This window comes from Curcuma longa, chromosome 11 (assembly GCF_044706935.1).
Source record: "Curcuma longa cultivar G26 ecotype Majalengka, Jawa Barat chromosome 11, ITB_CL_G26_1.1, whole genome shotgun sequence".
Classification (NCBI taxonomy): domain Eukaryota; kingdom Viridiplantae; phylum Streptophyta; class Magnoliopsida; order Zingiberales; family Zingiberaceae; genus Curcuma; species Curcuma longa.
In genome coordinates, this window is record NC_133871.1 from 31,965,133 (window position 1) to 31,976,897 (window position 11,765).

At 33.5% G+C, this 11,765-nt stretch overlaps 1 protein-coding gene across 2 annotated transcripts in view; it reads right to left on the minus strand.

The window, feature by feature from the left end:
• Positions 1-10,639, minus strand: part of LOC141840392 (V-type proton ATPase subunit a1-like) — a 32,740-nt gene extending 22,101 nt beyond the window's left edge. For both annotated transcript variants that reach the window (XM_074728368.1, XM_074728367.1), the window contains exons 1-11: positions 10,319-10,639; positions 8,516-8,560; positions 5,936-6,058; positions 5,736-5,843; positions 3,662-3,772; positions 3,407-3,580; positions 3,021-3,158; positions 2,131-2,238; positions 1,875-1,982; positions 1,602-1,750; positions 731-884 (exon numbers count right to left, since the gene is read on the minus strand). In XM_074728368.1, coding sequence (XP_074584469.1) covers positions 731-884; positions 1,602-1,750; positions 1,875-1,982; positions 2,131-2,238; positions 3,021-3,158; positions 3,407-3,580; positions 3,662-3,772; positions 5,736-5,843; positions 5,936-6,058; positions 8,516-8,560; positions 10,319-10,459 — 1,359 coding nt within the window. In that variant the 5' untranslated portion in view covers positions 10,460-10,639. The remainder of the gene's footprint in view (positions 1-730; positions 885-1,601; positions 1,751-1,874; positions 1,983-2,130; positions 2,239-3,020; positions 3,159-3,406; positions 3,581-3,661; positions 3,773-5,735; positions 5,844-5,935; positions 6,059-8,515; positions 8,561-10,318) is intronic.
• Positions 10,640-11,765: the final 1,126 nt, after the last annotated feature.

Consider the following 11,765-nt stretch of genomic DNA (forward strand, 5'->3'; position numbering starts at 1 on the left):
ATTAAGTACTCACAATTTATCGTTATTGTTGTACATTAAACATCAGCAATACATGGAATAATGAGATTGTACACCGGATTAAGCTCAACAATGGGAAGACTACAAGAAAGGATCCATCAGGAGCAAAGTACATAGTGCAAACCATTTCTACCAATACTTAGAAATTGCAATAATTTCTCAAAATTCCTAGTGAACGTAGGCGCATAATCTTATTTCAGATTTCTTAAACACAGGACAACTGACCAATTCATTGCCTAACTGTATCAGACCATCCTAAAAGGCCTCTAAGCAAGTACATCATAGTTCGTACAGCTGAAATGTCCGTCCATCCATATATAAATTTGACAAATCATAGCATCTAATAATATCAAAGAATTTCAAGTTTAGTATGGTTCTCATTAGGCTACATAGGATCAGACTTGAAATGTTCATCCATCCATTTATAGATCTGACAATTTATGGCATTTTATAATATGAAATATCCAAGAATTGCAGATTTAGCATGGTTCTCATGCGTGCTACGGACTCAAACATGTAGGCAGGAATTCCTACTCTATTAGGGATATGAGAAATATCCTAGTAAGAGTGAGATGCATTACAAAAGGATTCAATACAAAATATTCCACAAGGTAAATACCATGTTGGCTTAAGTGGCATTTAACTCAGAAACTCTTGACAAATCTGTAGTCGTAATTTCCAAAGGCATCCTCGAAAAGTTGAAGAGAAGCACCTGAGATCCTAGCTTTTTCTCACGAAGGATAAGAACCAGCGATCCAAACAGCAAGCATAAACCATGGCCCCAGTCACCAAACATCACAGCAAATAAAAATGGAAAGGTAATGACCGAGTAAACAGCAGGATTTGCTTCTTGAAATCTGGCAACACTGCACACGAACAAGAAACATTATTATAAATGTGGAATTACTGAAACGTGATTCCAAAAACTTGTTAAGAATCAGTCTTCAATTCCTAGTTAATTCTGGCAAAGTTTCTTCACAGAAGACCAAATAGTCAATTATTTTCAAGCTTGTTGCCTTTTCATTGCCTGAGAAAGATAGACTTCTAAATAATTCAAGAATCTACTGAAAACAATCTTCCATGATTTTTGGGCATCTAAAAAATTATAGAATCCATTCAAAACAATCTTCCATGATATTTGTTATTAGCTGATGGCACTATTTTGATCAACGAAGTGACTTGAAATATACTATTAGATATTGAGAACCTTCAACAACTGGAACGTTAAAAAAAAATATTAGTCAAATTACTTGTTGCAGCCACACAAAGAACATTAGCATCCTATTCAAATAGTTGTACTAATTGAGATTTTATATGGGCAAACTAAAGGATAAACAATGACGAAGATGCTGTAATTCAAAAAGTTTTTTCTAGAGAAAAAAAATACAAAAAGCCAGATTAAGAAAATACAAGTGAAGGGAAAAGGAAAGATAAATGATATGAGGTTGAAAGCAAATAACATCGTCACTAGCTCAAATTCATGCGATCATCTTCCATTCAACATGATTGTAATTTATCCATATTCCATATCAAGTTAATTACCAAAAGAAAAATGAGCAATTAATAGATTTCCAAGGACCAACCCATATGCATCCACAATTTCCTGAAATGCATTTGTGAACCGATTTGTTCTGAAGTATGTTGGGGGAGACTCAGAAGAGTCCATGTCATGAAATATTATTCCCACTTGAGAATTACTATGTATTGTTGCATGATGCAAAGCCTCCTTGATCTGTGGCACCAAAAGATCGATTAAAATTATTATAAATAATCACTATATTAACTACAGTACCGCGATATAAACACTTTTAAATTCTATAATTTCACCTAAGAAAGTAATACAATTAATTTATCACCTGTGGTTTAGCAAATGTTGGACACCATCCTTCTCCAACAAGGCACTTTTTTGTGACATCAAAGTTAAGCATATTCAGAGTATCATATACAGCTTTTTCTTTTTTTACCTAAAAATAGAATGAAATCAGTAGTGCACACCTTATTCACAATAAATTGGTATGCAAACATGTATTGCTGGAAAGATATTTCACCAATATGACAAATCATGTTCAAATCAAACTAATAGAAGAGGAAGCAGATGGTAACTAGTTATACCATGATAGTCCAGTTCCACAGTTGAGAACCAATTGAAGCCAAGGCCTTATTTCTATGACATGTTCCAGCATCTAGAGTTGCTTCTAATTCAGAGAGGCGCAATGAAACCTAGATGAGGATAAAGTAAAACAATATTAGTTTTATGAACAAGAGAAATGATGTGGACTCCCCTGCTTCAACCACAAACATAGTGAGAAGTTCATAAAATGCCAAACTGCTAAATGACTTCCCTGATGATACAAAATATTCTATAATATAGCAAAAATGGATGTGGTAAGAAGTGTGATTGGCATCTATTATAAGACTACCAAGCAACTGGAAAAGCTAAGCTTTTGAGAGCAATCACATAAGTGCAAGGGCAGAATACGGATACAATTAATTCAATTAAAAACGTCAATAAGAGAATTTACAATAATACAAGACATTATTCTCCATTAATTTAAACTCTTTCATAGATATATAAATATTAAATAAAAAGATTATATAACATTTGACTCTACAAAATATTGAACCACGATAATGTTAGTTTAAGAGAATGAGAAGATGAATGGCTTAAAAATTACCAGCATCTCAGAAGATTAAAAAGTATCAGACAGATAATGCAAAACCTACATTTTCTTCAAGGAGAAGAGCCAAAGGAGAAATATCATTTCAAGAGGATTGATATGCCCTGGTAGCGTGAACAGCAGAAGATAACTCATAAATATTATATAACTTCCTGATAAACTTCAGAATAAAATTTTAAACTACAAAACAGGTAATTACTGAATGTGAAAATTCTATATATTTCAGACTTGTCATCCTTGCCATAATTGTTACACGTAATGAAGTCTAAATGGTCAGTTAAGACAAATGACATCACATGATGAACTGAGTACGAAACAGAATACCTCATGAGTCAGTTGCCTCTGTTTGTTGTTCTCTTCAGGTACAGGATAGCAATTTGCACCAAAAGCTTGACAAATTCTCAGTATTTTGCTCCTAGCCTGATCTCCAGAGAAGAAAACTACAAATACAGTCTTGTGTACCTACACAATACAAGCACAAAGATACTGAACATCATTAAAAAAAAAAGTACCAAGGTGTAACATAAAGCACAGCTGAAAAAAAAAAGCTTAAGGAAAAGAAAACTGAGCTTAAGGTAATATTAGACTATTAGTTTTATTTGTCAGGAACATTTACTATGTTCCAAAATCCTTAAGAAAATAAATCGCATCAAGTATCAACCAAAGAATATGAAACATTAGAAAGGAATGCATGGGAAGGTTACTTTTACCATTTCACCAGACACTGGATCCATGACCTGCTCCCCTGCAGGTGCCTGATTGAAGAACATATTACCCCGGGTGGCGCGGAACAGCATCCTCTCAAATGTTAGCTCTTTTGACTTACATATAATTCCACTGATGAATCTCAAGCCAGCTTTATTTGAAGGCTCAGGCTGCATAGACTTTTAATGATATTCTCATTTCAGTAACCAAATGACTAAATGGCATTAGTTACTACAGTTAGCAAAGGAGAAGCAAAAAACCTGCTCAAGCAAAGATAATCTGTCCTCATTTTTTATAGAGTATATATTTTCGACTAACTCAGTCTCTGCCATGACTAGATGATTTTGAGCTGAGCCAAGAAATCTACCTGCCTGGAATAGAACATGATAAGTGCAAATCCACTGAAGCATGGAAAATGCCTCAAAAAATACATTTCCACGATATCAATAAATACAAGAAACAGTATCAGAGGAATTCCCTTTATGTTGAAAGAGCCCACAGACAATCTGTTGTTCTTTTTTTATTATTGAAGAGTTTTTCACATGATCATAAAGAAAATCAACAAATGTGATTTCCCTGTTTGTACTGGAACACTTTAAACTTCAATAACCTGTATCACTAAACCTAAAGCTTTTAGTAATTGGTTAATTGCATAACCATAAGAGATTCCACATGAATTAACTTTAACCTAGTTTGATATGGGAGTTCTTTTTTATCATACAAGCAATCCAATAGCAAATATGCTCAAAACTTGTTTTGTTATGATTCATAGGCTTTGATTGGATCTAGGATCTATTGGATTGCAAAAACTAGTGTGACAAGCAGGAATAACTTTTCTGTTTCAACAATATGAAAATTCACCATATGTTTGGTATATCATGACAGAAATAATACCCACATAAAATTTGTGAGAGTTTAATTGGCTTATGAGAAATATGATCAATTTTGATGGTTGATTTACAATATTAACGAAAATGTATTCAACAAAATATTGAATAATACATTGTTTTATATTTAATGTTAGATGATGGCACACTTGATTTAAAATACATAATTATACACTGTTATTACTATAAATTGAAGTACTTATTTAGGGTTATGGGCATTAATATGTAATTAAAATAAATAAAAACTATTTATTTATTTTTGTTATACTATGGATTGAAGTGGTGGATTCTTAGGAAGCAACACGTACAAAAAGTTAATATAGAAGAGCTGTGATTATTTAGCTGCATCTGTGAATTTATTAGAAAGGATAAAATAAAGATATTAATATTTGAGAGCAATTAGATGTAACTCCAGTAGATTGATAAAGCAAAGAAAATAATTTGAGATGGCATAGATATATTCAAAGACATCTAATAGATATATAGAAAAAAGAGTTGAATCTAATGGAATGGAAGATGTACAGAAGAAGCCAAAGAAAATGGTAGGCAATGTAACAAAAATTAAAATAATTTAAGTAATTCAGATATTTCTAGTACAAGTCGATGCTAGCCTGACCATATAGACCTATTTTTGTATGAATTTACATTTTATACATTCATATAAACATGGCTTAAAACAGAGTGATGATGGGAATTGAGATAATGGTCAATTGGTCATACTATTAGTCAAAATTTCTATATCATAATACATGTTTCATGTAATCAAGTTAGGGATAAATACAGAATCTATTTCTGAATTGGTCTTATAATTCTCTTTAGATTTTTCCATGCATGTATGTTAGGCATAATGCTACAATTACATTTTTCTTTTTTGAATTTCATACCAAATGTGTACTGTCTAAATCAGGAACAGTGATGCCCATGTCGAGCAGTACAGGCAAAAATATCAAGCCTTCTTAGTAATATGTTTTTTAGCAGATGTTTATAGTTCTGTCATGGTTGAAAATGTGAAGAGTGGAAGATATAAATACAAAATAAATTCTTCTTATGCTAGGTTACCATGGAGATTTTAGCCACCCAAACACATGGATAAAAGCATCCAAAGAAGCATATTGTGCAGAACCAGCAAAACTAGAAGTCAATATAATGACCAAATAACCTATAGGCTATGGAGGAAAAAAATCAATATGCATACTTGAATCTTCACAGATGAAATTAGATGTTACCGACAAATTTCAAGCACAAAAGAACATTTAGGACTTTGCAAAGTGGGTTAAGAAAGAAAATAGATAAAACCCTGACAAATTTCAAGCACAAAAGAACAGTTAGGACTTTGCAAACTGGGTTAAGAAAGAAATAGACAAACCCACAGTTTCAGTTTCATGAAACATCAGAATAAATTAAGATAATCTTTCACCAAAACACACTATGGTAACTAGAAAAATACCTTTAACAACACCAACTTAAATTCAAGGAGCTCACTATATGTTTGTTGCAACTTCTCACTGTTTCTGTTCATTTCTAGAAGTTCACCCTCATGTTCACTCAATCTTATCTAAAGTAATAGAATATTGATGGTGTTAGTAAAATTATGATTGTGACCAAAAAGATGATAAGACAATAAGTTTACTGAGCAAAGCAACTTACCTCTAGTTGTTCCAAGTCAATCACTTCTTCTGAATCAGGATTTGGAAAAGTTGTAACACCAGCCTTGCTTATCTGATCAGCAAAAAACCTTAGTTTTCTTGACATCTCGCCGCACCTCTTGACCTTTCAGAGTAGAAAAAAAATAATGTCAGATAATATAATAATTAATCCAGATGCACAACCTGCTATAGACTAAAGTAGTAAGCAACTGAAGCAAAAGAAGCCAACAACAATAATAAGATGGTAGAACAGAGAAAACAAGCATCAGATATTACTGTACAAAAAACTTAGCCATCTTTCCTACAGTAGAACTGACAGAAGGAAATGAGCCCATTGATTCTGTCCAAGGAAACAGAAGGACAAAAGGAAGCAACTATGTTTCCTGGCAAATAAACATATCGCTTCCACCCGAATGGGACAGAAGCAATATTATGTCCAATTTTCACCAAAAAATATGGTCAAATATCATTATTGTTTTTTTATGAAATCTATTAAATTAATCAAAAAATTTTATTTTAATCAATTTTCTAAATCTAAACTTTCCCGCTCCCTTTCCTTCCAAAGAATTACAAACTAGTGAAAAATCTTTCCCTATCCATTGCCTCTAAATTTTTCCACTCAACTCTTTTCAAACCCTAGCAATCTCCCTTAGATTGTGATTTTCAATATAATCATTTGGCTGATATCATTTAAGTTTGAGTTTTCCAGCATACCATTCTATTAAAAAAGATGAAACGAAATACAAGCTTCTAAACATTTAAGTTTGGGTTTTCCAGCATACCATTCTATTAAAAAAGATGAAATGAAATACAAGCTTCTAAACATTGTTTTAAAAGGCAGCCGCCTAAGCAGTTTCAGCAAAGTGCCACTTCATTTAGTTGCTAGGTGATCCGCAATCCTTTGGAAAAGCAGCCCAAGCAGACCACCCAGGCAAACTACCTAAGTGGTTGGGCAAGCCACTCGATTCCCTTTATTTGCCTGAGTCTCTCATTTCATGCACCTTTATTCCCTTTTCTATGTAGGGGGCTGGTATCGATTTTCATCCATTTTCCAGCCATCATTCATCAATTATCTTCCCTAGGTGTGTTCTCGATCTTTTCTTGTCTATTTTTTTTAATCATTGTTAAGGTTTTTAACATTTAATCCCAGCACACTTTTTTTTTTGAGATTTGTGATTCTTGGCTGTAATATGAAACATAAAATATTTCAATTTTACTATGTGTTAGTGTTTACTTATGAATTATGATTTATTTATTTATAATTATATTAAATAAGAATACAATTGGTATACATACCCATCAATATTAGTTATTATTAATGTAATACATTTATTTTCCTATTTTTAATATCCATCATCTAGACCCCCACATATCGCCTAGGCACTAAGCAGTGGGTCGATTGCCAACTGCTTGAAATTGCCTTATAATTGCTATCCTAGAGAAAATCAAAACCATATACATACCCTACATGATATTGAAGGCAATCAATTATTTTGCAAATTGCAATTGCATTATTAAACCATTGTATAAACTATGAAGTTCTAATAGATGCGAATTGTGAACTATCTAATAGATGCAAAGCATGTACTATGTGAAATTGGCAACATGATGTCTCATTGAGTATCAAAGTTGACTGGGACACAATGCAGCAGGCAGCAGTTATTAAGGTGCCCTGATTCAATGGATTGAATATTAGTAACGACTAGAAGGGTGTTTACCATGTGTAATTGTCATGGAACTATATCTTCCAATTTTAATACGATAGTTTAGTTCCCTTCAAATGTTGTTACCTGGGCAATGAATAGTGCTATCAAAATTTAGTCCATAAAATGCAACACTAGTTTATCATTACTTTATGTTTAAGTGTTGCCCCTCCAAACATGAGTTTTCCAGATCAGGAAGAACAAATGCAATCCAAGCAGGAAAGCTTGAAAATTGATAGAAATAACAAGTATGTCTAGATCAACTAATAAAACATCGCTTAGAGTCTATAGGCTTCTGTGGCCCAAATCCTATTGACACCTAAGAAATTAGAATATTTCACCATGACTTGTTATTCTTCTGCCTAGCATTAAAATTCTGGAAATCTTTCTACAGTTCACCATTTCTGATCCTATTCTAAGTCAGTCCAATTGTTCATCTGTGCCAGTATGCCAAAAATGCTGCATGCTTGTGTCCTGACTCATCATAATGGATGGAGGCAATAGGTCTCCCAGTATTGACTTAGAATCCTACTTACTACTAACTAAACCAAATTAATAGTCCAGAACCATAGGTAACTAATCTGGCCAACAGCAGCATATAAAAACATTACATTTATTATAATATTTCAAACATAACATGATAGAAAATTGATTATATTCTTTCACCATAACCTGATATAAATGAGAACCTTAAGAAGTATCACAACCAAAGGTTCTAATTATCCAATGCAAGATGATTGTACCAAACACCGTGTTTTTCATGCTTTTATTTAGTCTGATATCACTTGCAAGTCACTAACAGTTCAGTTCAACTCCTATGAAATCCAGGGTTACTAGTTAGAACAAAAGAAACCTAAAAAGGTTATTTGAGTATATACCTGATTAACAAATGTTCTCTGAAAAGGACTCTTGTCGCCATTCAACTGCACGTGCAAGAGAGAAATGTTAGTTGATTTGCACAAATGGAGATTTCAACATTCAGGACTATCTATTAGCAAGATAATATGAGAAATCGACAAGGCATCAAAAAGGTCATTGGGTACATAACTTATATAAGGTTGTATGCAATGCTAAGGCAATCAAGTTGAACAAGTGGCATAGGTATAAATTATAAAGTCATGTAGAATTACATTAAGCAGCATTTGCAATGCCAAATGTCACACAATTACATATTTTGGTGTACAACTGTCAGCACAACATGGTGTGAAAAAGGAAAAATTACACCCTTTAGTAATAAGTGCCAACCATCACAGCAAGAAAGAATGTGAGTACCCTAAAATGTCATTGATTGTAAAATTGAACAAATCAAGTCGAGGAGTTAGGTCGAGAATGAATTGTCAAAACATCACCTTTCCACGATTTTGAAATGCAAGGAAGATTAAGCTCGATATCAATCTCTCATATATGAATCATTAGAGTTTGAAACTCAAAATTTCTTACTAACTCTGGATTTAATTTTAAATATTTCAAAATGGACATAAACATTTTTAAAATGTTATTTATTTTAATTAATGTAATTGGTGGTTGAATAGTTATTTGTTTGATACATGACTAAGATTGATCCTACTAGTGAGCCACGGATCACCAAGACTCAGTTAAGGAATCTGAGTGATTGTGCTAAGTCTTAGACTTAGTGCACAATTTTGATTGGTTGTTCTTGGCCATAATACTTGGAGAACAGACCTTATTGGTCATGTCCAGCCTTGCTTTTCCCGAGCAGCAGTATTTTTCTTCTATTCAAGAGAGGCGGACCAGTCTGCCAAGTTCACTGTCATTTTCTTATACTTGCTTGTATTTTTTCCACAGCATAAAAGTGTTAGGAGAGGCAAGGGATCAATCCCAAATTTAGCTTGGGAGAGATGGATCAATTCCAGACACGGGAGGGCAGCTTGTCATACAACCCGCATCAATCACCTTTATATTCTTATAATGGACTAAACCCTCCTTGCCTATGTTAAACTACATTGAAGATCTAGCTCAGTTTCAATTTATCATTTTGAAAAATGTGCATGACTATGAGGAGAAATCAGGGTTGACCATCAACTCACAAACAAATAAATGTTCGTGGGCATAAATGTCAAATAACTACATGTTTATGCAAACGGATGTGAAAGTAATGTTACCTAATTAGGTTGATAAGAAAATAAGTTATTATCATACGAAAGTACAGCGTGTCATATTATATATTATCGCAGATCTGCAATGACAGCAGGAGGGCGTTATTATATTACCAATCACTTCACGATCTTAAAAGAAGAATTAGAAACCATTTGCCCATGAGTCTTCCACATTCTTAAGTGTAAAAGTAAAAGATGAGTCAAGAGAAAGCAAATGCTCCATAAGTCAACTGCATCAAAATTTTAGAACAAACAACATCCGAGACCCAAAACTAATCACATTAATCATGTTGAACAATCTCCGATAGTTTCGTTTGCAATCTGACAACCAATGATTCGTCGAGATATAATTGCGAGAATTTTACAAGGACGAGTTAGTTTTATGGAGAATTTGTGGCAGAAAGACATTATATTCAGTACCAACCACATCAGTACAAGGAAACAATGAAAATGAATTCCAAACGAAAAGTTCAATCAAGACAGATAGGATATTAGGATAAGGCAAACATGCCCAGCTGGATTCAGGGATGAACAGGGCAGATCCGGAGGTTTAGGGCTACTCACGTCTTTGAATTGGAGGAGTCCGAGCTCACCGAGGTAGGAGACGGCGTGGTGAGCGGATTCGACGGGCATGATGAGCTGCACGAGGCTCATGCTTTCGGATCGAAAGTGATCCATCGGCGGCAAATCGTTGAAGAATTTCATCGCAGCTCGAACCGATCGAATCTATACAACAACGAAGACGAACGCAGAGATCAAGAAAGGGCGCATCAGATCTGGGACGACGGGTTCCGCTTCCGCGCTCGCATCCTGCGATTCGCAACCGCCATTTGTCGCGGAAGTTTCCGAGCGCCTTCGAAGGTCAGGGAAAGAGAGCAGGGCGGTTCTGAGTGGGGGAAAAAGAAATGAGTCCGAATCCAAGAAGGCCCTTTAACATTGAAGAAATGTCGAACACATCCGGCAAAATGGAGGGTGAAATAGGATATCCGAACTTTTAGGGTCGTATGGACCACCAGGAAACCCGATAGCCCGAGTCCGTTAAGTAAATATGGTGGCCGTCAAATGCGTGATCAGGATAATTCTCCTTTTACCTTTTTTGGGTTTACGTAGATTAATTTTATTATAGGTTTTGTTTGATGAAAAATATTACTCTGTATTTCGAAATTGATTTGGTTAAAGTTAAAAAAAAAACTCTTTCATTTTTATTATCTGTGTACGCTGAATATATATATAAATATATATATATATAAAGAATTATGTTTCCTAAATATCTTTCTAAATTGTTAGCGCTTATAGAAGTTTTCATCAAATTATTATAACATTATTTTGAGCGATTTTAATTAGAGTAATTTCAACTAGTATTGAGTAAATTTTAATTAGTATTAGAATAAATTAAATTAAATTACCAATATTGAGCTCGACTAATTAAGACTTTTTTAATTAACATCATGTATCTAGAGACAAGGGGAGCATATAGCATGTGGCACCCCTCAACGAGGATAGGAGGAAGAGGACATCATGGGTCCCACCTCTTTACGTGGAGGGAATAGTAAAAAAAATCTATTATATCTTTGAGTTTTTCTCATTTTCTTTTTTATTTTAGAAGCTAACTTAAGTGTTGGAGTGATTCTATCAAGATTCGCCTTGATCCCATTTTGATCCTCTCTAAGTCTTATCGAAGATCCACAAATTTAATTGTCGAACTTGTTCATCAATGAAAGATCTTTGATCCCCTCTTCAACCTTTTTATGGTGATTTCCTCTTTCTTATTCTCGGATTAGATCATCATATAAATTTAAAAACTATCATATGATTATTTTATATTTAAATTTTAAATGTGAGGATCAAACATAAAAAATACGATGATATAAGAATTTCTGACCAAAATTGCTAAATCAATATTTTTACTCAAAATTTGATTTGAATATATAATGTAATATTATAATCAAAAGTGTTAGATCCATTTAAATTTAAACTATTATATATGATTATTTTTAAATAATTTATTCAT